We start from the raw sequence: 27,745 nt of genomic DNA on the forward strand, positions 1-27,745 counted from the left end.
GTTGTGTCTGACTCTTTTGCAACCCCGTGGACTGTGGCCCACCAGGCTCCTCTGTCCATAGCACTTCCCTGGCAAGAATGCTTGAGTGGGTTGCCATTTCCTTCTCCAGGGAATCTTACTGACCTAGGAATTGAATATGCATCTCCTGCATTGCCGATGAATTCCTTACCACTGAGCCACTGGGGAAGCCCTTTTTTTCTATACACTAACAATAAACTATCAGAAAGAGAAATTAAGAAAACATTACTACTTACAGTTGCATCAAAAAATGTAAATCAACTAGGAATAAGTCTAACTAAGGAAGTAAAGACTTGTACTATGAAAACTGTAAGACACAGATGAAAGAAACTGGACAAAATACATACCATGCTCATGGACTGGAAGAATGTTAAAATGACCATGCTCCTAGAGGCAATCTACAGATTTAATGCAACAAATATCAAAATACCATTGGAAATTTTCAGAACTAGAACAAATAATTCCAAAATTTGTAAAAACAACAACAACAAAACATGAAAGGCCCAAATAGTCAAAACAATCTTAAGAAAGAAGAATAAAATTAGAGGGACCATGATTTCAAACTACACTACAAAGCTACAGTAATCAAAACAGTATGCCACAAAAAACAGACTCACAGATCAATGGAACAGAATGTGTGTGTGTGCTTAGTTGTGTCCAACTTTTTGTGACTCCACGGACTGTGGCCCAGCAGGCTCCTCTGTCCACACGATTTTCCAGGCAAGAACACTGGAGTGGGTTGCCATTTCCTCCTCCAGATGGAACAGAACAGACAGACCAGAAATGAACCCATGCAATTACGGTCAATTAATCTATGACATGGAGAAGACAATGGCAACCCACTCCAGTACTCTTGCCTGGAGAATCCCAGGGATGGAGAAGCCTGGTGGGCTGCCGTCTATGGGGTTGCACAGAATTGGACACGACTGAAGCGACTTAGCAGTAGCAGCAATCTATGACAAAGGAGGCAAGAATACACAATGTGGAAAAGACAAATCTCTTTGCTAAGTGGTGCTCAGAAAACTGGATAGCTACATATACAAGAATCAAACTAAAACTCTCATACCATATAAAAAGAAAGACTTAAGGTGTAAAACATGAACCCATACAACTATTAGAAGAAAACATGAGCAATATGCTCCGTGACATCAATCTTAGAAAGATTTTTGGGGAGGATATGTGTCCTAAGGCAAGGGAAACAAAAACAAAAATAAACAAATGGGACTACATCAAACTAAAAAGCTTTTGCACAGTGCAGGACACTAGCAACAAAACAAAAAGGGTACCTACTAAATGCGAAAAGATATTTGCAAATGATACATCCAATGGTGGTGGTTTAGTCACTAAGTCATGTCCAATTCACGCAATTCCACGGACTGTAGCCTGTGAGGCTCCTCTGTCCATGGGATTCTCTAGGCGGCAATACTGGAGTGGGTTGCCATTTCCCTCTCCAGAGGATCTTCCTGACCCAGGAATCAAACCTAGGTCTCCTGAAATGCAGGCAGATTCTTTACCGACTGAGCTATGGATATATTCAACAAAGGGTTACTATCCAAAATATACCAAAAACTCATATAGTAGTGTTAGTCGCTCAGTCATGTCCAACTCTTTGGGACCCCATGGCCTGTAACCCACCTGGCTCCTCTGTCCATGAGATTCTCCAGGCAAGAATACTGGAGTGAACTGCCATTTCCTTTTCCAGAGGATCTTCCCAACCCACAGATCAAACCTGGGTCTCCTGCATTGCAGGCGGATTCTTTACTGTCTGAGCTACAGGGAAGATCCTAAGAATTCATATAACCCGATATTAAAAAACAAATAACTCAATGAGCAGAATATCTAAATAGATAATTTTCCAAAGAAGATATACAAATGGCCAACAGACAAATGAAAAGATGCTCAAAATCACTAATCAATAAAGAAATGCAAATCAAAACCACAGTGAGGGCTTCCCTGGTGGCCAGTGGTAAAGAGTCTGCATGCCAACCCAAGGTCACAGGTTCAATCCCTGGTCCAAGAAGATCCCACATGCCGTGGAGCAACTAAGCCCCTGCACCACAACTACTGAGCCTTACGTCCCAACTAGAGAGTAGCCCCTGCTCGACACAACTGGAGAAGGCCCACATGCAGCAGCAAAGACCCAGAGCAGCCATTAAAAAACAAAAGACAGTATCACCTCACACCTGTCAAAACAGTATCATCGAAAATACAAGAAAGAAGTGTTGGTGAGGATGACGAGAAATGCTGGAGTTGATGAAGCACAAGTTGGAATCAAGATTACCGGGAGAAATATCAGTAACCTCAGATATGCAGATGACACCACCCTTATGGCAGAAAGTGAAGAAGAACTAAAGAGCCTCTTGATGAAAGTGAAAGAGGAGAATGAAAAACTGGCTTAAAACTCAACATTCAGAAAACTAAGATCATGGCATCCAGTCCCATCACTTCATGGCAAATAGATGGGGAAACAGTGGAAACAGTGGCAGACTTTATTTTGGGGGGCTCCAAAATCACTACAGATGGTGATTGCAGCTGTGAAATTAAAAGATGCTTGCTCCTTGAAAGAAAAGTTATGACCAACCTAGACAGCTTATTAAAAAGCAGAGACATTACTTTGCCAACAAAGGTCCATCTAGTCAAAGCAATGGTTTTACCCGTACTCATGTATGGATGTGAGAGTTGGACTATAAAGAAAGCTGAGCACCGAAGAATTGATGTTTTTGAACTGTGGCGTTGGAGAAGACTCTTGAGCGTCCCTTGGACTGCAAGGAGATCCAACCAGTCCGTCCTAAAGGAAATCAGTCCTGAATATTCATTGGAAGGGCTAATGCTGAAGTGGAAACCGAATACTTTGGCCACCTGATGCGAAGAACTGACTCATTTGAAAAGACCCTGATGCTGGGAAAGACTGAAGGTGGGAGGAGAAGGGGACAACAGAGGATGAGATGGTTGGATGGCATCACTGACTCGATGGACATGAGTTTGAGTAGGCTCCAGGAGTTGGTGATGGACAGGGAGGCCTGATGTGCTGCAGTCCATGGGGTCACAAAGAGTCGGACACGACTGAGCAACTGAACTGAACTGAGGACATGGAGAAAAGAGAACCCTAGTGCACTGCTGGTGGAAATGTAAACTGGCATTGCTACTATTGAAAAATGGTATGGAGTTTCCTCAAAAAATTAAAACTAGAACTACCATACAACTTAGCAATTCCACTTCTGGGTATTTCTCCAAAGAAACCAAATTACTAATCAAAAAGATACATGCACCCCTATGTTCATTGCAGCAATAGTCACAATAGCCAAGATATGGGAGCAACGTAAGTGCTCATCAATGGAAAACACACAGACTCGCCATAAGGTATGACAAGCACAAGTGGCCTTGGTGAAGAAAGACAGTAGGTTTAAAAATGTCCATATGAAAAGTTTGAAAAGCTAAGACCTAATGCTCTTAATCTTTTCCATCAAGAAGGGGGCAATATCAAAATTCCTAAAAGAACTGGCAATTTTACTTAAGAACTACAAATAGTAAGTAGCTTTGTAATTTAGCTTATTAAAGAGGAGAAATGAAAAGTTGCCAACTTTGTTTTTTAATTTGTGAACTTAAAGATATCAAATGTCACAAAAATAAAAAGTTCTTTCTTATTTTTTGAAAGAGATACCAAAAATTATAAATAAAAAATGGAATCATTAAAATGTCTAGTGGTGACTTTTAATCCTTATTAAAAATTACCTGAAAAGGTTATAGCCCAATACAATCAAAATAGAAAGAACTTCCACTGAGAAAAACTGGCATGATTTGATATATTACTTCTCCTAGTTTTACTGGCTAGGAAAAGTCCATTTTGGAACACAGGTTAAGTATAGTTAGGAAATTTATAATGTGATTATGCCATTAGGTGATGACCCTCTGGCTTACCATTGCAAAACAGTAGAATTCTCCCATTAACAAAGGTATATGGGGCCAGTAAGCGAGAGATAAATATAAAACTTTTTTTTTAAGAGAGAGAAAGTTGAACTATCTTCTACAAAATAAACACTTTAATAAACTGAATATAACTTGATAATCCTAACTAAGGAAGCAAGTAATTTCACTTCAAAAAAGTTTTGTCACATTCTTCATTTTCTCTTCCCTCCTTCAAGTAAATAAAAACAATGATGAGCAACAAACTACAAATGCGACAAGCCATACAGTTTCCGCTTACTCTCCATTGTCAGCAGTCACTTATCTGTTACAACAGCTACCACTGAGTGCCTCCAGAGAACCAGGCCTATAGAGGATGCAGCACATACATGACCTCACTGGAAGTTTTAATACTGCCATTTTACAGATTAAGAAACTGAGATCCAGAGAGACTAGGTAATTTGACCAGGTAGTAAATGGCAATGCTGCTAGTTTAATCCAGATCATCTGGATATCAAAGGCTATGTTTTTCACTGAGCATCCTATCCCTCTGGGCACCATACTAACACATTAAATTTGTCAACATTCTAAATAAAAAACATCCAGAACAATTTCAAGTGAGGCAACTTTAAGAAAAAAAAAAAACATATATGCTGGACGTCCCTGGTGGTGCAGTGGTTAACAATCCACCTGCCAATGCAGGGGACATAAGTTCTGTCCCTGATGTGGGAAGAATCCATATGTTGTGGAGCAACTAAGCCCATGCGTCCTAACTACTGAGCCTGTGCATCGAGACTACAGAAGCCCGCACGCTCTAGAGCCTGCGGTCCACAACGGAAGCCACCACAATGAGAAGCCCGTGCACCGCAAACAGAGAGCAGCCCCAGTCGTCGCTCAGTCGTGTCCGACTCTTCACGACCCCATGGACTGCAGCACGCCAGGCCTCCTTGTCCATCACCAACTCCCGGAGTTTGCTCAAACTCAAGTCCGTAGAGTCGGTGATGCCATCCAACCATCTTATCCTCTGTCGTCCCCTTCTCCTCACGACTTCAATCTTTCTCAGCGTCAGGGTCTTTTCAAATGAGTCAGTTCTTCACATCAGGTGGCCAAAGTACTGGAGTTTCAGCTTTAGCATCAGTTCTTCCAATGAACACCCAGGACTGATCTCCTTTAGGACGGACTGGTTGGATCTCCTTGCAGTCCAAGGAACTCTCAAGAGTCTTCTCCAGCATTATAGTTCAAAAGCATCAATTCTTCGGCACTCAGGTTTCTTTATAGTCCTTTATATTTATATATTATAAATATATTTTTATAGATTAGTCCCTGCTCACCACAACTAGAGCAAGCCCGCCTGCAACAACAAAGATCCGGCACAGTCAAAAATAGATTTTAAAAATATGTCCGTATAAAAAACTACATTTTGAGCTATATAGCATAGTTCAGTTCAGTTTAGTCGCTCAGTCGTGTCCGACTCTGCGACCCCATGAAATCACAGCACGCCAGGCCTCCCTGTCCATCACCAACTCCTGGAGTTCACCCAGACCCACATCCATCGAGTTAGTGATGCCATCCAGCCATCTCATCCTCTGTCGTCCCCTTCTCCTCTTGCCCCCAATCCCTCCCAGCATCAGAGTCTTTTCCAATGAGTCAACTCTTTGCATCAGGTGGCCAAAGTACTGGAGTTTCAGCTTAAGCATCATTCCCTCCAAAGAAATCCCAGGGCTGATCTCCTTCAGAATAGACTGGTTGGATCTCCTTGCAGTCCAAGGGACTCTCAAGAGTCTTCTCCAACACCACAGTTCAAAAGCATCAATTCTTCGGCACTCAGCCTTCTTCACAATCCAACTCTCACATCCATACATGACCACAGGAAAAACCATAGCCTTGACTAGATGGACCTTTGTTGGCAAAGTAATGTCTCTGCTTTTGAATATGCTATCTAGGTTGGTCATAACTTTCCTTCCAAGGAGTAAGCATCTTTTAATTTCATGGCTGCAGTCACCATCTGCAATGATTTTGGAGCCCCAAAAATAAAGTCTGACACTGTTTCCACTGTTTCCCTATCTATTTCCCATGAAGTGATGGGACTGTATGCCATGATCTTTGTTTTCTGAAGCCAAGCTTTAAGCCAACTTTTTCACTCTCCACTTTCACTTTCATCAAGAGGCTTTTGAGTTCCTCTTCACTTTCTGCCATAAGGGTGGTGTCATCTGCATATCTAAGATTATTGATATTTCTCCCGGCAATCTTGATTCCGGCTTGTGTTTCTTCCAGTCCAGCGTTTCTCATGATGTACTCTGCATATAAGTTAAATAAGCAGGGTGATAAATATACAGCCTTGACATACTCCTTTTCCTATTTGGAACCAGTCTGTTGTTCCATGTCCAGTTATAACTGTTGCTTCCTGACCTGCATAGAGGTTTCTCAAGAGGCAGGTCAGGTGGTCTGGTATTCCCATCTCTTTCAGAATTTTCCACAGTTGTGATCCACACAGTCAAAAGCTTTGGCATAGTCAATAAAGCAGAAATAGATGTTTTTCTGGGACTCTCTTGCTTTTTCCATGATCCAGCGGATGTTGGCAATTTGATCTCTGGTTCCTCTGCCTTTTCTAAAACCAGCTTGAACATCAGGAAGTTCACGGTTCACGTATTGCTGAAGCCTGGCCTGGAGAATTTTGAGCATTACTTTACTAGCATGTGAGATGAGTGCAATTGTGCGGTAGTTTGAGCAGTCTTTGGCATTGCCTTTCTTTGGGATTGGAATGAAAACTGACCTTTTCTAGTCCTGTGGCCACTGCTGAGTTTTCCAAATTTGCTGGCATATTGAGTGCAACACTTTCACAGCATCATCTTTCAGGATTTGGAATAGCTCAACTGGAATTCCATCACCTCCACTAGCTTTGTTCGTAGTGATGCTTTCTAAGGCCCACTTGACTTCACATTCCAGGATATCTGGCTCTAGGTCAGTGATCACATCATCGTGATTATCTGGGTCATGAAGATCTTTTTTGTACAGTTCTTCTGTGTATTCTTGCCACCTCTTCTTAATATCTTCTGCTTCTGTTAGGTCCATACCATTTCTGTCCTTTATCGAGCCCATCTTTGCATGAAATGTCCCCTTGGTATCTCTAATTTTCTTAAGAGATCTCTAGTCTTTCCCATCCTGTTGTTTTCGTCTATTTCTTTGCATTGATCACTGAGGAAGGCTTTCTTATCTCTTCTTGCTATTCTTTGGAACTCTGCATTCAGATGCTTATATCTTTCCTTTTTTCCTTTGCTTTTTGCTTCTCTTCTTTTCACAGCTATTTGTAGGGCCTCCCCAGACAGCCATTTTGCTTTTTTGCATTTCTTTTCCATGGGGATGGTCTTAATCCCTGTCTCCTGTACAATGTCACGAACCTCATTCCATAGTTCATCATGCACTCTATCTATCAGATCTAGGCCCTTAAATCTATTTCTCACTTCCACTGTGTTAATCATAAGGGATTTGATTTAGGTCATACCTGAATGGTCTAGTGGTTTTCCCTACTTTCTTCAATTTCAGTCTGAATTTGGTAATAAGGAGTTCATGATCTGAGCCACAGTCAACTCCTGGTCTTGTTTTTGTTGACTGTATAGAGCTTCTCCATCTTTGGCTGCGAAGAATATAATCAATCTAATTTCGGTGTTGACCATCTTGCTATGAAACAAAGGCGGATAAATGGTATTTTTGATAAAGAAAAACCTTTCAATGAAGAAACTAAAATTTCTAAAACAAATAAGAGTCTCTGATACTTTTTAAAAGAAAAATCTCAGTAGACAAAATGTGAAGACATATCAACAAAAATGTATTTGTACAGCTTCCCGGGTGGCTCAGACAGTAAAGAATCTGCCTGCAATGCAGAAGACCTGGGTTCGATCCCTGGTTTGGGAAGATCCCCTGGAGAAGGAACGGCTATCCACTCCAGTATTCTTGCCAGGAGAATTCCATGGACAGAGGAGCCTGGCAGGCCCCAGTACATCGGGTCGCAGAGAGTCAGGACACGACTGAGCGACTTTCACTTTCACATCGAAAATAGCAAAAAAAAAGGGCTTATCTATACAAGTAAGAAATTGGCCAAGTATTTCTCTATTGAAAGGAAATGTCAAAATACAAATATCATTTTGTTGATGCCTTGCATCACCCCTGCAATGAGAGGGAAAAAAGTCAGTGATACAGCAGAATGTTTTCTGTACAGCTCACGTATTCACTGAGAACAGACTACATTACCATTAAACACTACTATCTTATCAACTGTGCTGCAGTTACAGAACTTTACACTCTCATAAAATAGCACCCTATTTATAACACTATGCCTACAATCCTTTTGGTTGAGTGACTCATCTAAGCCATTCCTAACCTCCTTCCTTCCTTACCCACTTCCACGCCTAGTTTCCTCTACAGAGAGGAAACTACAGTGTTTAGAGAGACACTGTTTCAGTTTACAGATTTAAGCCAAAGCCTATTGGAGAGGTCTGAGAAAGTTTTCTTTTGTATTCCTGTTAAGAGACAACATTCCTGTAACTTCCCTCTCCCCTCTGCCATACCATTCTTCAGCTATGACAAGAGTAGCTCTGCTGGCCATCTCATAACCATAACGGACCCCACAGATGCTGACGGATACCACTGAGACACTGATCAACATTAACAGATACCTACCTTTTGACTTAATGTGAGAAAGATAAACTTCCATTTATTTAAGCCTCTGTTAGTCAGACATTCCATTTATTTCTAGACAAAAGCATTCTTTATCAAATATTTTTACTAAACATCAATTTACAGGCTGGTAAGATGGTTTAGAAGCTGGCTAGTTGTGTGATGTACTCATTCACTCATTTAAGTTTACATGATTAAATGCCTACTTAGGATTAGTATTAGGTTTGGGGGAGAGAAAATTGAAGACATGGCTTTTATCTTATGTTTGAGACACATACCTAATACAAGAGAGAGGTCTGTAAATACGACAAGAGTAATAAATGCTCTAGCCGAGCCTGAACAAACTTCAGTGACAGCACACAGTGGAACCATGAGATTTTTTTTCTTTTTGTTCTTTCAAAAGTCAAAGTCTAGGTTTATGCCAGAAAAATATCAGACCAGCCAGAACCAGTCCTGTTCTGTCCTCTTCAAACGACAAATTGAAGACAGAAGACGCAGGAGTCTAGGAAGAAAGGAAGAACATTAGACACTGTTGAGAGTTCCTGAGAAGGGCCCTGAGTTACCCTCTCTGGTACTGTAAGATTAGCTACAACTACAGAAAGAGGAGTGCAACTACAGAGCCCCTAGAAAACCTGCAGGGTACAGGAATAGAGAGAATCTATCACTTTCGATCTAGAACCCCAGGAAGAAGCAGCCCCACAGGTACCATCCATACCATCATGGCACAGGAGGTGCAAAGAAGCCCTTTTATCTGGAGCACAGTGGGCCTGGGACAGCCACTAGCTGGGAATTTCACAGTGCACACTCCTACATGGCCTCCATACTGCCAACAGGAGCGTCTTTCTTAAATAAGGCTCTGATCATTTCACTTCCCTACTCAAAATCCTTCAGCTTCATACACAGAGCCCTTCATTATCAGGCTTCCTTGGTGGGTCAGTGGTAAAGAATCTGCCAATGTAGGAGGCGCAAATTTGATGCCTAGGTCAGGAAGATCCCCTGGAAAAGGAAATGGCCAACCCACTCCAGTATTCTTGCTTGGGAAATCACAAGGACAGTGGATCCCAGCGAGCTTAAGTCCATGGGGTCGCAAGAGTTGGACATGCCTTAGCGGCTGAACAATAACAACATTCACCCCTCACATTCAACTGAGCAGTACAAAACAACTCAAGATTTTCTCATATATTATGCAGTTCTATACATATCTATCCAGTCCTGGCATATAATAACAAGTTAAAGCACTTACTATGGATTAGTCATTGTTGTACGCAGTTATACACAACACATTTAATTGTCACAAGCAACCTGTGAAGTAGGAAATATTAGGACCACTTAACAGAGAAGACAGAGACACAAGATGTTTCTAGTAAATGGAAGAAGTAGGAGTTGAGTCTGGGGTCTGGGTCTAGAGTCCACTCTTGTAAGCCACTGTGCTCCACTACTTTAACATACGGGTCTCTGTACCCAGCATGTCCTTCACCCTCAACTCCCTTCTGGACTCACACATCTTTCCAGAACAGACCTAAACGTCTCCTTCCTTAACTGTAAAGCCTTTCCTCAGCAGAATGTTCACCCTCTACCATCCTCCCCCATGCTGTACATTATTCCACCATGTGGCGGGGGTCTGTTGACCGGGGTCTCTCCTCACCAGGCTGTGAGGTCCTGGAGGACCGGAGCTACCTCATTCACCATTACCCCTCTCAGTCACAACGCCTGCCATAGCAAGCATTCAGTATACATTTACTGAACTGAACGAATTTCAATAAAGGTAAACGCCTATTTTTATTCAAAACCATTTCAAGTTGTCCACACAGCTTGAGTGGACCTATTCTTTACCAGCTCAGTTTTAGCAATAAATGATTTTATGTACTGATGGTTCCCAACTTATGACGGTTTGACTGAATGATTTTACAACTTTATGATGGTGCAAAAGCAGTCCACATTCAGTAGAAACCATATTTGGAACTTGGAGTTCAGTTCTCGTCCTGGTCTAGTGACAGGCAGCACACACTCCCCATGACGCTGCACGCTGGACACAGGCAGTGAGCCGCAGCTCCCGCTCAGCTGCGTCACCGCCACGGTGCGCAACCAACACACCGACAACCACTCTGTACCCAGACAACACCTCCGGTTTCACTTTCAGTATCCAATAAACTATATAAGATACTCAACACTTTATTATACAAGTCTTTGTGACAGATGATTTTGTCCAACTGTAGGCTCATGTTTAAATGTTCTGAGCCCTTATAAGATAGGCTTGGCTACACTATGATGCTTGGTGGGTTAGGTGTATTAAATGCATTTTTTTGACTTAAAACAGTTTTAACTTCCCATGGGGTTGACAGCATAACCCCACTGTAAGAAGTAGAGGAAGATCTGTATTCATTTCTAAAAAATGATAAAATTAAAAAAAAAATTATTCTGAGAATCTCTTAGTGTCTCCCCAAACCCATACCCTGGGTCTGAAATCCAATTTAGTGTGGATTTCAAAATGAAATGCTGGTGATAAATCAAAAACCTGACCCCCAAACTACCTTCCACTAGTAATAAATGGGTTGCAAATCAGAACTTGGATGAAGAACTGAGGAAGGTCTCAGCAGAGCAAGAAAACAAAAGAAAGAGCATGATTTCCACAGTTCTGACCCTTTAAACAAGGAAACATCCGTTTAAACCCCACACAGAGTTGCAGCAGCACCAGGGAAACTGCGCCAGCGGGCTGCTCTCATTCAGACAACCTCACACCTTCGTTTCTTCTACCTTTCATTCACTTCCAGCCTCTGGAACTATGAGAAACAAGTTTCTGTTGTTTATAAGCTACCAAATCTGTGGTATTTTGTTACAGCAGCCCGAATGGACTAAGACAAACTCTTCAAACTCCCTGGCTGACTGCTCAGTAAAGTCTGGCTATCATCATCAAGAGCATCAGTGGCTCCCGCTGTCCCCCTCAGTAATCTCCTCCATCCATCTACACTGAGGCAACTTTCAGCTCAAAAAACCATTTCTAAGAAGTCTCCCTTAACTATATAGACTTCTTTTTCATAAAAGTTAATTAACAATGTCTTTTCATTACAAGTTAATTAACTGTATATTTATCTTGCCTTACCAAGTAAATATAAATTATCTCAACACGAAACACATCATTTTTTATATCGCTCAAAGAACTCAGTACTGCACATAAACAGAGGAGGCACACAGTTTCTGTTGAAGCAGTTAATGCAATCCACACGCAGTTATAGCTTCTTTGCTATCTTAGAAAATGTTCAAGAGAAACATAAATTATAACCATGAGGCTTTTTTAGACTGTCTTTAACAGTGATCAACACATACAACCTAAAGGCAAGAGAGAAAAATGTTTCCTGATTTTCACACTTGCAAAAAAAAGCCCATTCTCAAGAGACAAGTACATTCCTGTACTTAATTGGAATCACTGGCGGAACCAAAGCAGAACAGAATGATGGGGGTGATGGGGGGAAACAAAGAGCTCCCTCTCTCTAATCTGGAAGTAATTAACAAGAAACTCAAAAGAAGTTAACATTTTACTTTGGCAATATGTTGAACAAACTGATCTTTCAGTGCAACCTTGAATTTGGAATCTGCTTCAATTCAACATTAACAGTGGCTTCTATATATAAATCCCATGACCTCTTGCAACACTTTTAATCTCTATCGCTCGTTCGGCAGTCAGCCACTTACTACTTCTCCTCTCCAATTCACTCTTTCACTTGTATGTGTCTTATCTTCAGCACAGGTTACAGGTTCTTTCTTAGTAAAGTGTGTAAAGATACCGATTTCTGCTTTTTTGAATTACCTCCAGTGTCTGGTAAAATGTTTTGCACATAGTAGACCCTCAAATATATTTTTTGATTGAACAAATAAACTTAAGAGTATACACTCCTGGATGAGCACTAATTTAGTCAAACCTCCAGCCACCTTACACAGTGCCTATGCACACTGGCACTTGACATAGACTACTTAATCCACACAACCCTTTGAAGTAAGTATAATCCCTCTTTTTTTTTTTTTTTTAACAAATTTGGGAAACTTTAAGGCTTTAAAAGCTTAAGAAACTTTTCCAAGATCCTTACAACTAGCAAAAAGTTAAAACTGTGATTTCAATCCATCTTCGATTTCTAACTACTTCTCTTCCCATTAAGCTTTACTGTTTCTCTAAAATGATAAGCTCTCTTCAGAACCATAGTTGAGGGGCATAGTATGATACTGGCATTCCTTCTCAAATTTCAGTGAAAAAATAAAGTAGGTTTAAGTCAGTGAAATGGTACTGAGTGTTTGTTTCTTAAAAAAACGTATTTACTGCAAATGCCAAATGCTATCAATCTCTTATGAATGACATATCAAAATCTCACTCTGCAAAGCTGAGAACAGAAGGTATTGGACCTACTACTTATGTAATGGCCTCTGACTTGAACTGTGACTCCTGCAGGAAGTATGTGAGATTAAGCTTTGATCTCCAGCTTGTAAATGGGGCATCGGGAACAGGAGTATGTCACAAAAAACACTTGATCCCAACTTTCAAACCAGTAGGGAGAGAAAAATATTGACAGAAGCTAATTAGAACTATTCTATCCTATCTATATAGAATAAATGTATATTTACATATATACCATTTATTATATATATTTATATTTATATATAAATATATATTATTTATTCTATATATAGACTAAATAATATTAAGTTCACTTATTAAAAATAAATTCATTATACTAGCAAGAATCTCTTGCTTACTTTTTTTGCAAAACTCCTTCACTTGCTAAATAGAATTATGCTACATCCAGAGGCAAAGAAATAAAAAGCATACATTGCTCCAGATTATCTCTGGTTTACAAAGTCAAAAAAGAAATGCTTAATTAGCACTTGTTAGGCCTAATTTCTGGAGAAGGAAATGGCAACCCACTCCAGTGTTCTTGCCTGGAGAATCCCAGGGACGAGGAGCCTGGTGGGCTGCCGTCTAAGGGGTCGCACAGAGTCGGACACGACTGAAGTGACTTAGCAGCAGCAGCAGCAGGCCTAATTTCAGGCATGAGTAACGTCTGGAAGAAGGTAAGATAACACCACCAGAAACACTAACCATAAAGAAACAAGTTGATAGATAAACTGCTGCTGCAATTTCCATTTCTCCAGGTTAATTCTTTGCACATTCTAGATACAAATCCTTTATCAGACAAATGCTTTCCAAATGTTTTCTCCCAGTCTTTGGTTGTGTTTTCGTTTACTTAACTGTGTTTAGAAGAGCCGATATTTTAAGTTTTGGGGAAGTCCAGTTTATCTATCCGGAGAAGGTGATGGCACCCCACTCCAGGACTCTTGCCTGGAAAATCCCATGGATGGAGGAGCCTGGTGGGCTGCAGACCATGGGGTCGCGAAGAGTCGGGCACGACGGAGCAACTTCACTTTCACGCATTGGAGATATCACTACACACTTACTAGAAGGGGTGTCATCCCAAGCATCAGTGAGCACATGGAGAGACCGGAACACACACACTGCTGGTAGGAATGGAAAGTGGCGCAGACACTTTGAACACCCTCTGGCAACCTCTTAGAAAGCTAATCATACCCCTACCATATGATCCAGCCATTCTGTTCCTAGGTATTTACCCAATATAAATGAAAACATATTTCCATACAAAGACATATATACATATTCATAGAAGCTTTATTTCTAATAACCGAAAACTAAAACAAACAAAACCCCTAATGTCCATCAACAGGTAAATAACTGTTGTAAATCTACACAACGAAATACCACTTAACAATAAAAATGTATGAGTAATATATACAGCAACATGGATACATCTTAGTTATGCTGAGTAAAAGAAGGCAGGAAGAGTATGTACTGCATGATCCATTGATATAAAATTCTAGGAAATATAAACTAATGTATAATGACAGAAAGTAAATCAGCAGTTGCCTGGGGAATGGAGCAGGGGAAGCAGTGTGTGTCAGGGATTGGGGCTAGGCAGGAGAGAGAGAACGGGAATGAAGAAATTCTAAGGGTGATGGGTATGCTCCTTAGCTTGATTATGGTGATGTTTCCCCGGATGTACACGTATGTCAAAACTTAACAGTTTATAAACTTTAAATATGGTTTGGGTACGTCAGTTATTCCTCAATAAAGCCTTTTTTTTTAAATAAAAAGATTTATACATTTGAGAAGTTAGAACAATGAAAAACTTGTGGTATGTATCCTTTAAGATGGTCCCAATGATCCTTGTCTCTTGGTATTTATGCCCATGTATAATCTCTCCCTGAGTGTGAACTGAATTTAAGATCTGTGTCTAGGGAACAGAATGAGGCAGAGGTGAGTCACTTCCAAGATTAAGTCACAACAACCCCTGTGGCTCGTGTCTGGGACTCTCCACGCACATCTGCTGTGAGGGAAGGCTGCTGCCACACGTGAGCTGTCCTATGGGAAAACCACAATTCGAGGAGGCAGGGAGGGAGGTGCTAAACGCTACCAAGGAATCCAGGCCACCAACCCAACAGACTTCCAGGAACTGAAGATCTCAGCCCAACAACCATCAAGGAACTAAATCCAATAACCATTAAGACTGAGCTCAGAAGTAAATCTCCCAGATGTGCCTTCTGATGAGAATAGAGCCCTGGCCAACAGTCTGATCACAGCCTCATGTGAGACTTTTTTTTAAAATATGTATTTATTTGGCTTTGTCAGGCCTTAGTTGTGGCACACATGACCTCTGTTGCATCACGTGGGATCTTTCTTGCGGTGCACTGATTCTCTGGTTGTGGCACAGGCTTAGTTGCTCCACAGCATGTGGGATCTTCCCAGACCAGGGACTGAACCTGGGTCCCCTGCACTGTAAGACGGATTCTTTTATTATTTTTTAAATTTACAATATTGTATTGGTTTTGCCATACATCAACATGCAACCGCCACGGGTGTACACGTGTTCCCCATCCCGAACCCCCCCTCCCACCTCTCTCCCCATACCATCCCTCTGGGTCATCCCAGTGCACCAGCCCCAAGCTTCCTGTATCCTGCATCAAACCTGGATTGGAGATTCGTTTCTTATATATTATACATGTTTTAATGCCGTTCTCCCAAATCACCCGCCCCCCTCCCTCTCCCAGAGTCCAAAAGACTGTTCTATACATCAGTGTCTCTTTTGCTGTCTCGCATACAGGGTTGTCATTACCATCTTTCTAAATTCCATATATATGCGTTAGTATACTGTATTGGTGTTTTTCTCTCTGGCTTACTTCACTCTGTATAATAGGCTCCAGTTTCATCCACCTCATTAGAACTGATTCAAATGTATTCTTTTTAATGGCTGAGTAATACTCCATTGTGTATATGTACCAAAGCTTTCTTATCCATTCATCTGCTGATGGACATCTAGGTTGCTTCCGTGTCCTGGCTATTATAAACAGTGCTGCGATGAACATTGGGGTACACGTGTCTCTTTCCCTTCTGGTTTCCTCAGTGTGTATGCCCAGCAGTGGGATTGCTGGGTCGTATGGCAGTTCTATTTCCAGTTTTTTAAGGAATCTCCACACTGTTCTCCATAGTGGCTGTACTAGTTTGCATTCCCACCAACAGTGTAAGAGGGTTCCCTTTTCTCCACACCCTCTCCAGCATTCATTGCTTGTAGACTTTTGGATCGCAGCCATTCTGACTGGTGTGAAATGGTACCTCATAGTGGTTTTGATTTGCATTTCTCTGATAATGAGTGATGTTGAGCATCTTTTCATGTGTTTGTTACCATCTGTATGTCTTCTTTGGAGAAGTCTATTTAGTTCTTTAACCCATTTTTTGATTGGGTCGTTTATTTTTCTGGAATTGAGCTGCAGGAGTTGCTTGTATATTTTTGAGGTTAGTTGTTTGTCAGTTGCTTCATTTGCTATTATTTTCTCCCATTCTGAAGGCTGTCTTTTCACCTTGCTTATAGTTTCTTTTGTTGTGCAGAAGCTTTTAATTTTAATTAGATCCCATTTGTTTATTTTTGCTTTTATTTCCAATATTCTGGGAGGTGGGTCATAGAGGATCCTGCTGTGATGTATGTCAGAGTGTTTTGCCTATGTTCTCCTCTAAGATTTCTATAGTTTCTGGTCTTACGTTTAGATCTTTAATCCATTTTGAGTTTATTTTTGTGTATGGTGTTAGAAAGTGTTCTAGTTTCATTCTTTTACAAGTGGTTGACCAGTTTTCCCAGCACCACTTGTTAAAGAGATTGTCTTTTCTCCATTGTATATTCTTGCCTCCTTTGTCAAAGATAAGGTGTCCATAGTTGCGTGGGTTTATCTCTGGGCTTTCTATTTTGTTCCATTGATCTATATTTCTGTCTTTGTGCCAGTACCATACTGTGTAAGACGGATTCTTAACCACTGGACCACCAGGGAAGTCCCCTCACATGAGCTTTGAGTCTAACTAAACCATGCCTGGATTCCTGACCTACAGAAATGGTGATACACTAATGTTTGTTTCTTTAAGTCATGAAGTTTTGGGGCATGCAGTTCTGTTCCACGGCAATAGATAATACAAGAGCTAAGTCACATTTAAATTAAAAAGAAATTTAAAGCAAATTTACCCACTTAGAATACATCCTTTTAGAATATAAAGAGAGTATTTGACTAAAACTAGATGAAAGTGAAGTGAAAGTGAAGTCGCTCAGTCATGTCCGACTGTGACCCCACGGACTGTAGTCCAACAGAAGCAGGGGTTAATTTTCTTATGCAACGTGAAGTCCAGAGGTGAGGCAGTCCAAGGCTCGTGCAGCGTGTCAAAACGCCACCGGGGACCCAAGCCCTGTCAACTCAGGCCTGGCCATTCGAGGAACATCGGCACAGTACAATCTCAGGGCCGTATCGTGGAAAAGAGGAAGAAAGGGTTCTGCCTTTACCATGAAAGTGACCATCTTCCCAGAAACCACAAAGCCTCTCTTCACTTACATCTCACTCATCAAATCTGTCTCCCACTGCCATTCACAGATGCAAGGGAATCTGGGAAGGTTAATGTTTTCTGCTCCTTCAACACAGCAATGAAAAAGGGGACAATGTTTATTGGACAGCCAGAAATATTTGCCAAAGCTGTACATTTTATTTATGGTAAGACCAAAAATACTACAGGAGTTTAGAGAAGGACAAGAACATAGTAAGCTAAGGGAGCTTGAGAAAGCCTCTGAGAAGAGACGTTTAGAACTAAGTAGAAAGGAAAGACAAGGGAATTTTCAAAGGGGATAAGAACAAAAAACCATGAAGACAGGAAAATGTAATAAGGCCTAAAAAGAAATCACCTTATATAAAGTTTTTAATTGCATAAGTTAAAAAAACCGCTGAGTGATGAATACGTATGCTATTTCCTAGCAAGGAAAAAATGCAGCATCTTAAACAACAAGGTCCTACTGTGTAATAAAGTGTAAGGGAAAAGAATCTGAAAAAGAATAAACACACACACATACGTATAAACCTGAGGTTATCTTCTGAGGTCAGCAAGGCCAAGTTGGGTGCAATGTTTGAAGCAGCAGTATCCTCACCAGAAAGGCTTCATGGTGTGTTCTGGTAGGAGTTTGGCTGTGTACCTTCCCTCAGTTCCTGCCTACTTTTAGAACTGTGTCCATCCTTCCCAGTGACTCTGCAAGTCCATCTTACATCTTTTAATAAATTTCTTTTCTGCTAATGTCAACCAGAGTTAGTTTGTGTTGCTTGTAATTAAGAACACGGACTTTATGGTTCCCCACAAAGTTGAACACAGGAGCATCATTTAAAAAAGTGGTGTTTCAGGACGAGTTTCCTGTGAATAAACACAATCTCACACAACCTCCAGAGAGAAATTAATTTACTATTGTTAATTAACTTTTCCTGTTATTGTTACCTTCCAGAAAATCAGGACTCTTCCTCCCTTCCCAAAAAAGTCCACAGTACTTTCCCTAAAATTTCACCCCTTGCCTATAGAGTAGAGTCCCCTTTTATCTGTGGTTTCAGTTCCCATGGTTTCAGTCACCTGTGGTCAAGTATAGTGCAAAAATATCGGATGGAAAATTCTAGAAATAAACAGTTCAGAAGTTTTAAATTGTGTGCTATTCTGAGTAGCGTGATGAAACCTTGCCCCGTCCGGCTCCATCCCACACGGGACATGAGTCATTCCTCTGTGCAGCGTATCTTGCCTGTTACTCACTTAGCAGTCACGCTGGCTACGGAGTTACTGTCATGGTGCCACAGCGCCTGTACTCACGTGACCATTATTCTACTTGATAATGGCTCCAAAGCACAAGAGTGCTGATGCACACAACTCAGATATGCTAAAGAGAAGCTGCAAAGAACTTCCTTTAAGTGAAAAGGTGAAAGTTCTTAGTAAGGAAGGAAAAAAATCGTATGCTGAGCTTGCAAAGACTGTGAGAATGAATCTTCTCTCCATGAAACTGTGAAGAAGGCAAAAGAAATTTGGGCTAGTTCTGCTGTTGCACCTCAAACTGTAAAAGATACAGCCCCAGGACATGACAAGTGCTTCATTAAGACGGAAAGGGCACTAAATTTGCACAATAAGATGTTTTGAGAGAGAGACCACATTCACATTGTTATTGGTACAGCTGTTCTATTTCACAACTAGTTGTTGTTCATATCTTACGGTGCCTAATTTCTAAGTTAAACTGTATCACAGGTATGTATACATAAGAAAAAACGCAGCATGTATAGGATTCAGGACTTTCCATGGTTTCAGGCATCCACTGGGGGTCTTGGCAAGTATTTCCTCAGATAAGGGTGGGACCACTGCATCGTAAGTTCTACATGATAATTCATGCCATCAGTCTTGTAAAGGATACAAAAGAGCTCATCAAAATGTGATGGAATCTGGAACTACACTCTTGGAAACAACCAAGAGCTCCTTTAATAGCTGAATGAGTAAACGAACTGTGGCACATACAATGGGATGGAATATTATTCATCAGTCAAAAGAAATGAGCTACCAAGCCACCAAGACATGGAGGAAACTTAAAATGCACACTACTAAGTGAAAAAAGCCAGTCTTCTTTCTTCTGAAAAGCCTGCAGACTATGATTCCAACCAGATGACACTCTGGAAAAAGCAAAACTTTAGAGATCTTAAAAATATCAGTTGTTGCAAGGGGCTAGAGGAGAGGAAAGGACGGAGGAATAAGTAAAGCAAAGGAGACTTTTAGGGCAGTGAACTACGCTGCATGATACTATAATGTTGGATACATGACGTTTATAGATTGGTCAAAACTCACAATGCACAAGACATTGTGAAAATGAGCCTCTAATGTCAACTATGGACTTTAGTGAATAATAAGGTATCAACATTGGCTCGTCAACTGTGACAACTGAATCACACTAATACTAGATGTGAATAATAAGGGAAACTGTGTATTTGGGTGCAGGGGGCATGGGTGTATTTGGGAACTCTCTGTACCCGCCCATAAATTTTTCTGTAAACCTAAAAAGAACTAAAATACTAGAAAACAATATCATGGCATGTGAGATGAGAGTTAGAACATTCTACGGTCTTTGCTCCCCTTGGAAAAAACGAGATTTTGATTATCTTTAGACTGAGTCAAATAATGCACGTTAAAAATGTAACAGAAACCACTAAATAGGAAGAGGATTAAATAAAACAAATTTCTTTCTTAAAAAACAAATCTATTATTTTAAATTGTGGTGGCCTACCTGAGAATCCAGAACCTCCAACTTACGTTTCCTGGCATGAAGAGCTTTACTTGGAAAAGCCCAGTAATAATTAGATGTTCCAATTCTCTCACAGTCAACCATACCATCATCAACCAAACTTTGAAGGACTTCTTTTACTGACATAGCAGCTGAGAGAGATAATTTTTAAAGACTTCATATTAAGACATATCATAAATCAAATTAAAGGCTAGTAACTGGGGAAACACTTGCAATAAATATTATAGATTGAGTTAATACATTAATAAATAAGGAGCTTTTAAAAATAATTACATAAAAGGCAAATACTCCAAGAGAAAAACAAAATACATCAATAAGCATCTATAAAACACGCATGGGCAATAAACAAGGAAAGTGGTCAAACCGGCTAATAATCGAAGAAATGTAAAATAAAGCATGAGACAGGATTTTTTGACTACTTAAAACACTAAAAATTATAATAAAGGATTCAGAGATGTAAGTACTCCTCAACATGGTAGAAAAATATAGCAAAAATAGATTTATGCATAACTCTTACAAAGAAATTCTACTTTTACAAATTTAGCTAAAGAAAATAATGCTTAAGGATGCTCATTAAATCACTGTTTTTCATAGCAAAACCCTGGAAATTAGTACAATAACTGGACTCTTAAAATTCTGGATAAATATACTATGCATTCATTAAATTTACTTTATAAAATATTTAATGGCTTGGATATATGTACATCCAAAACATACTGTATAGAAAACTAAGTTAGAAGACAGTATTCAGTAATGTGACAGTAGTTATGCAGAATGCAAGGTTAAGAGGGAAATTTTTATTTCCTTCTTTTTGCTCATTTTTCTTATTTTTTTCCAATAATAAACACGCATTACCTTATTTGCTAAGGAAACTAAAAGAAAACTACTATGAAAAATTAAGCAATAAAGAAATAAACTGGATGTTATAGTTAGGGGTAAGATTGAAAATCAGAAAAGAGTTTTAAAAATACCATGTAAAAATACAAAGTCATATTTCACAAATGTTTGAAATTCATAGACCATTCTTATTTTTTTTTAAAGTATTTACTTGGCTGCACTCGTTGGGCTGGTCATGTGGGTGCCCCTAGGCATGTAGGACCTTACTTCCCCAACCAGGGATTGAACCCTAGTCCCCTGCATTGCAAGCCAGATTCTTAACCACTGAACCACCAGGGAAGTCCCCATTCTTACTTTTTATTAATAGAACTATACCAAGAAATTATCCATAGAGTCCGTTTTAATTTTTCCTAGAGCAGACCCCCAAATTTAATAAAATCCATTAAAAACTTAAAAAGATTTAATAAAAAGAAAATCTCCACCAAATGCAAAACATTCAACCTCATTTATAAAAAAGTACAAGCTGAAATGTCAAAGACTTCTAAAAATGGTAACAGTTCTGAGAAATGAATTTGAGTATAATAGCCTTTCCTGAAGGCCATTTAAGAATCCATCTAAAAAGCCTAAAACTATACAGTCTCTTTCTACTCTATTTCTAGGGACGTTTCCTAATGAAGTAATATGTGGAAAAAAGTTTTCGGCAAGGGGAAAGGAAAGGATGAATAGGTGGAAGAGCACATAGGATTTTTAGGGAAGGGAAAATACTGTATGTGATACCATAACCGTGGATCCGTGTGTACAAGCCCACAGAAATGCACAACACTGAGAGTGATTAGTAATGTAAATTACGGATTCAGTGTGATTATGACGTGCCTATGCAGGCTATCAATTGTAACAAATGCATGATGGTGAGTGGTGTTGATAACAGGGGAAGCTGTGTATGTGTGGGGGGCAGGAAGTACGTGAGAAACACTGTACCTTCCTCTCAGTTTGGCTGTGAACCTAAAAATACTCTAAAAAATAAGTCATTTAGAAAAAAATTTAAGAATGACATGCTAATTATCTTAACTTTAGCAAGAAAATTTGGGAACACATCTAGATGGGCAACAATAGCTAATGGACTAAGCAAATTATGGCACAATGGGTGGTCACAGAAAAAATATTAGGAAATACAGATGCTGTAAATCATTTTTTTTTAAAGCAAATGACATCGGTAGACGATACAATGTTATATGAAAAAAATACATGAACACAAAACAGTATTTGCAGCATGGCTTCCTCTCTGAGAAATGGACAGATATATAACACAAACACAGATAAACAGAAGCTAAGAATAAGACATCAAAATATACCATGTTACCATTTATACAATGGAATCTTACCCAGCCATTAAAAAAATGAAATAATGCCGTTTGCAGCAACATTGATGGACCTAGAGATTGTCATACTGAGTGAGTAAGTCAGACAGAGAAATATCGTATGACATCCCTTACATGTGGACCCTAAAAAGAACTGATACAAATGAACTTACAAAACAGAAAGATACAGAGGCAGAGAATGCACTGACGTTTGCCGCTACACACTGTTCCATTTAAAACGGATAATCAGCAAGAACCCACTGCGGAGCACACGGACTCTCCCAGTGCTACGTGGCAGCCTGGAGGGGCAGGGGTCTGCAGGGAGAGCAGACACATGTACGTAGACAAGGCTGAGTCCCTCTGCTGTCCACCTGAAACTACCACCACACTGCTAACTGCCTGTACGCCTACACAAAATGAAAAGCTTAAAAAAAAGTGGTAATGTCAGTAGAGGGATTATGAACAACTGTATTTTCATTATATCTTTATATAACTTCCAAATCTGTTAAACATGTATAGCTTATACAATCAGAAAAGTAAGGTTTAAAAAATATATGTATCATATATAATGGGCTTAAGAGTGACTCCTCAAAAGATAAACCCCAGAACCTCTGAATGCAACCTTAATTTGGAAAAGGGTCTATACAGATGTAATTAAGGGTCTCATGATAAAATCATCCTGGATTTAGGGTGGGTCCCAAATGAAACGTGTCCTTATAAGACACAGAAGGGGAGGGGAAAAAAGGGGAGGCCATGTGAAGGCAGAGGCAGAGATTAGAATGATGCATCTAGAAGCCAAGCACTGCTGGTGACTCCCAGAAGCCAGGAGAGAAGCGTGAAGAGGAAACTCCCTCAGAGCCTCCGGAAGGAACCAGCCCCACCGACACCTCTACTTCAGGTTTCTGGCCTCCAGGACTATGAGGGAATAAAAGCTCCATTGTGCTCAGCCACCAAGTTACAGTAATTTGTTTCAGCAGCTGTAGAACACTAACACACCAGGCAAATCCCATTAACAAATACCAGAACATACATGAACAGCTTTACTTCTTTTGAAGTCAATTACACACATAAATGGGCTTGTGTATAACTATGTGTATTATACATGTGTGTGTGTGTGCATACAGGCATGCATGTATATGTCACCTTAGTTTTCCTAGAGCAGATACTCTGAACACAAGAATCATGGTCATGGCCCAGAAACCTTATATAAGGACTTTAACAAACATTCTTCATCTCTAGAAATTTATGCTTCCATGAAGTGAAAGATCTGCAGGAAAGATAACCAGTATTCATCAAAACATTCTGGCACATCTTTGATACTTACTAATGCCTTTTTCTTTGGGAGCAATCTTCTCCATGTCTTTTAGTTGAAATACATCTTTCTGTTTAAAAGAGTTAAAAAAAGATGAAAAACATCTATTTACTTTCTACTACATATTTATAGTCACCATAATTATGTTTATAAAATATTGTATTAGAAAACTATGCCTGGAAAAGAACAGTGAAATAGAATCAAGAATTGTAGAGCTAGAAGAAATTGTAATTATATTGTTCAATACCTTCAACAGAACTTAAAATGGACAGATTTTGCATGAACATACAATCCCGTAAAGTAACTGGAGGGCAGAACATAAAGGACATCTTCCCAATAAAGCATAAAATCTAGTTATGATGAATCATTTGTTAACATGAGATAATTGGCTTCTCTGACACTTTGATTTACAGAAAATACAAATAGTGCTTTGCTTAGTATATACCATACATCACAGATTTAGCAGCTCTAACTAAGACAGACAGCTGTCAAGGTTTGTTTACATTTAAGGTTTCATGGAAGAGCTGGACCTAAATAAGAAAATCATGCAATTCATGGCTGCCTATCCATCATTAACCTATACAGGCTATGCCACCACACGCAGAGCAAAACCTTGTGGGGAAGATACACACATAGAATATTCAATCCTACGGCTGGAAAAACAAATCTAGGCAGAACACTCCTTTCTTCCTGTAATAAGCTTTGGTTGAACAGGTCAAAAGAACTTGGATAATAGAAGTGAAACATTTGAAAAGACTTAAAGTGAAAGTGAAAGTGAAGTCATGTCCGACTCTTCACGACCCCATGGACTGTAGCCTACCAGGCTCCTCTGTCCATGGGATTTTCCAGGCAATAGTACTGCAGTGGATTGCCATTTCCTTCTCCAGGGGATCTTCCCGACCCAGGGATCGAACCCGGGTCTCCCACATTGTAGACAGATGCTTTACCATCTGAGCCACCAGGGAAGCCCCCTTAACAGAGGCAGAGAAGACTTAAGTATTCAGTAATTAGAATTATTGTGATTACTGTTATGGAAATCTGGGATCTATTTCTCCTAATATAAACTTGAACTGATAACTTCAATAGGATGCAAATTTGGCATCATAAAAATTTAAAACATGCTCATTCAAGGGCACTATAACTGAAAAGACCAGAAGAAAATATTCACAAAACATACCTGACAAAAGAACAGTACCCCAGAAATACAACCCCCGCAAAAAAAGATGAACTGACAGATGGATACAAGAATGGATAGATGAATATATATGATAAAGCAAGTAGAGTATAAAATGTTAATGGTGGAATCTAGAGTGGGCATACAGGTATTCACTGTGAAATTCTTTCATCTTCAATTATAAAATGTTGGAAAAAGTAACTTCATCTCAGTACACTTAAGATTTAGTAAATTCAAGAAAATACTAAGTCACTGGTCCTATTAATAGATTGTGAAACAAAATTTTGCACACCTGGGATCAACTATTTAAAGAAAGTTCTGTAGAGTCTCAGAGAACATGCAATAACTTACTAACTTTAGGCCTTTTATGCATTAAAAAAATCAATTAATCAAACCTATTTGCAAATACCTTAGATTCTCTGGAAAAAGAACATGAATGCATTGAGACATCTGCCTACATGTGGTCATCAAGGAATAGCCCCAGACATACCAACTGCCCCACTGGTGTTGCTGTGTAAAGAAATAGGCTTGCAAAGAACTAGCCTCAGAACTGAAGTGTGGTCATTTAAGAGAACAAAGAAAATGGTCCCAAGTAAATATTGGTTCTCCCCTACATTACACAGAGATAATAAAGAAAAGAACACAATGGTTCTAACTTTCAAAATCAAAACTATGAATAAAGATACCACTGAAGACACACAGTTATAATACTAAATTAACTTCTAATTAAGCACTTATGACCTGGGCATCGTAATGTTTCACAGATGATTTCATTTAATCCCTATACCAACTATGTGAAGCAGGTACAAGTTACTATTAGCCTTTTGCTTCTTCAGTCAAATAATCTGTTTAAAGCCACAAAGCTATTAGATAAAACAGACTTTGGGTACCAGTCCTCTGTCTCTGAGTTGTATTGTTGCCATCGTCTTCCTAAGAGTAACAGGCAAAGAATTCTTTTTCTATTACATTAGCAACTTCAAATAAATCTATATATGTATTCATGTGAACGAATAGGAATATATGAACATATAATGTATGTATTCATATGAACAATGAGATCAAACCAGTCATTCCTAAAGGAAATCAACCCTGAATCTGGAAGGACTTTTGCTGAAGCTGAAGCGCCAATACTTTGGCCACCTGATGCAAAGAGCTGACTCACTGCAAAAGACTGTGATGCTGGGAAAGATTGAGGGCAGGAGCAGAAGGGGGCAACAGAGGATGAGATGGTTGGAATGGCACCACTGACTCAATGGACATGAGTTCGAGCAAACTCAGGGAGATAGTGAAGGACAGGGAAGCCCAGCCTGCTGCCATTCACGGGGTCACAAAGAGAGGGACACAATTTAGTGACCAAACAACAACAGCAACAATTCATATGAATGAAAATGTATAGGAATATATGAACTGGAATCAGTCAATTAATACAATAAATTCTATCTTTACATAAAAACCAATTATTTAACTTCTTTAACCTGCTAATACTTGTTACAGTCACAGCATCTTAGTCATCATGTCTTAATGTTATAGAAAGCAGAGTTGAAAATGTTTAATCAGAAACAGCAATTTTGGCATTTGAGAAAATTAACAATATCATAAAGGACAAAATAATCTCCCCAGCCTTCCACTGCCTGGTAGGAATTAAATATACTTTTCTGGCTCTGAGACCATAGGAAAAATATTTCAACTCAGCAGAATAAATAGTCATAATTATGAGGCTATGTTCTGGATTGCCAATGACTTTTATTAAGTCATTATATGTAAGGAAGATTTGTAAGATTTCACTTAGAGGGCAAACAGGTAAAAAAACTCACAATATTTCATGTGTTTCACTGAGAGTCTGCATTACCAAAATGAAAGTATTATCATTATTTTAAATTTCATATTTTATTTTGCCATTTCCCCACCTACTTCATATTTGTAAATAATGAAAACAGCCAGTAGACTGGGCCAAGCTAGACTTTGAAGATCCTGCCAAGACATAAAACATAGGAAATTAATATTTTTGTAGGTCGAAAGTTTGGATTTTAACCTGAAAATGAAGCCACCATATAGCAACATGGTGAAGAAAAGTCCCTGGAGCCAGGAGACAGGGTTTGAGTCCTGGCTTTGCCACACAGGAGCAGAAACCTCAAACGTACTTCCTGTCGGTGGCAGGCACAAACGCCTGGAATAAAGGAAGGAGGTCCAGGGAGCATCACATCACGTGTTACACCAGCAGCTCTCAGCCTTTTGACACCAGGGACCAGCTTCATGGAAGACAATCGTTCCACAGATGGGGTTTAGGAGGTAACACGAGCGATGCAGAGCAAGGGGGAGGGTTAGACGAGGCTTCAGAAGAAGCTTCACTTGCTTCACCTCCTGCTGTGGCCCAGCTCCCAGGCTGGGGAACCCTATGTTATACCACACCCAGGCTGACAAATGTAAAGAGGCTGTATTTAGCACTGTCTTTATAATCAGATGATCCTCCCTGGGTTTTTATCCTATCCTATCCTATCCTAGTTTTTTCTGACAGAATGTGGTCCACTGGAGAAGGGAATGGCAAACCACTTCAGTATTCTTGCCTTGAGAACCCCATGAACAGTATGAAAAGGCAAAAAGATAGGATACTGAAAAAGAAACTCCCCAGGTCAGTAGGTGCCCAATGTGCTACTGGAGATCAGTGGAGAAATAACTCCAGAAAGAATGAAGGGATGGAGCCAAAGCAAAAACAATACCCAGCTGTGGATGTGACTGGTGATAGAAGCAAGGTCCGATGCTGTAAAGGGCAATATTGCACAGGAACCTGGAATGT

The 27,745-nt window shown here is 39.8% G+C and overlaps 1 protein-coding gene across 3 annotated transcripts in view; it reads right to left on the reverse strand.

The window, feature by feature from the left end:
* Positions 1–27,745, reverse strand: part of MND1 (meiotic nuclear divisions 1) — a 79,155-nt gene that overhangs the window by 42,035 nt on the left and 9,375 nt on the right. For all 3 annotated transcript variants that reach the window (XM_061383950.1, XM_061383951.1, XM_061383949.1), the window contains 2 exons: positions 23,790–23,847; positions 20,253–20,401 (listed from right to left, as the gene is read on the reverse strand). In XM_061383950.1, coding sequence (XP_061239934.1) covers positions 20,253–20,401; positions 23,790–23,847 — 207 coding nt within the window. The remainder of the gene's footprint in view (positions 1–20,252; positions 20,402–23,789; positions 23,848–27,745) is intronic.

This window comes from Bos javanicus, chromosome 17 (assembly GCF_032452875.1).
Source record: "Bos javanicus breed banteng chromosome 17, ARS-OSU_banteng_1.0, whole genome shotgun sequence".
In the NCBI taxonomy this organism is placed as follows: Eukaryota; Metazoa; Chordata; class Mammalia; order Artiodactyla; family Bovidae; genus Bos; species Bos javanicus.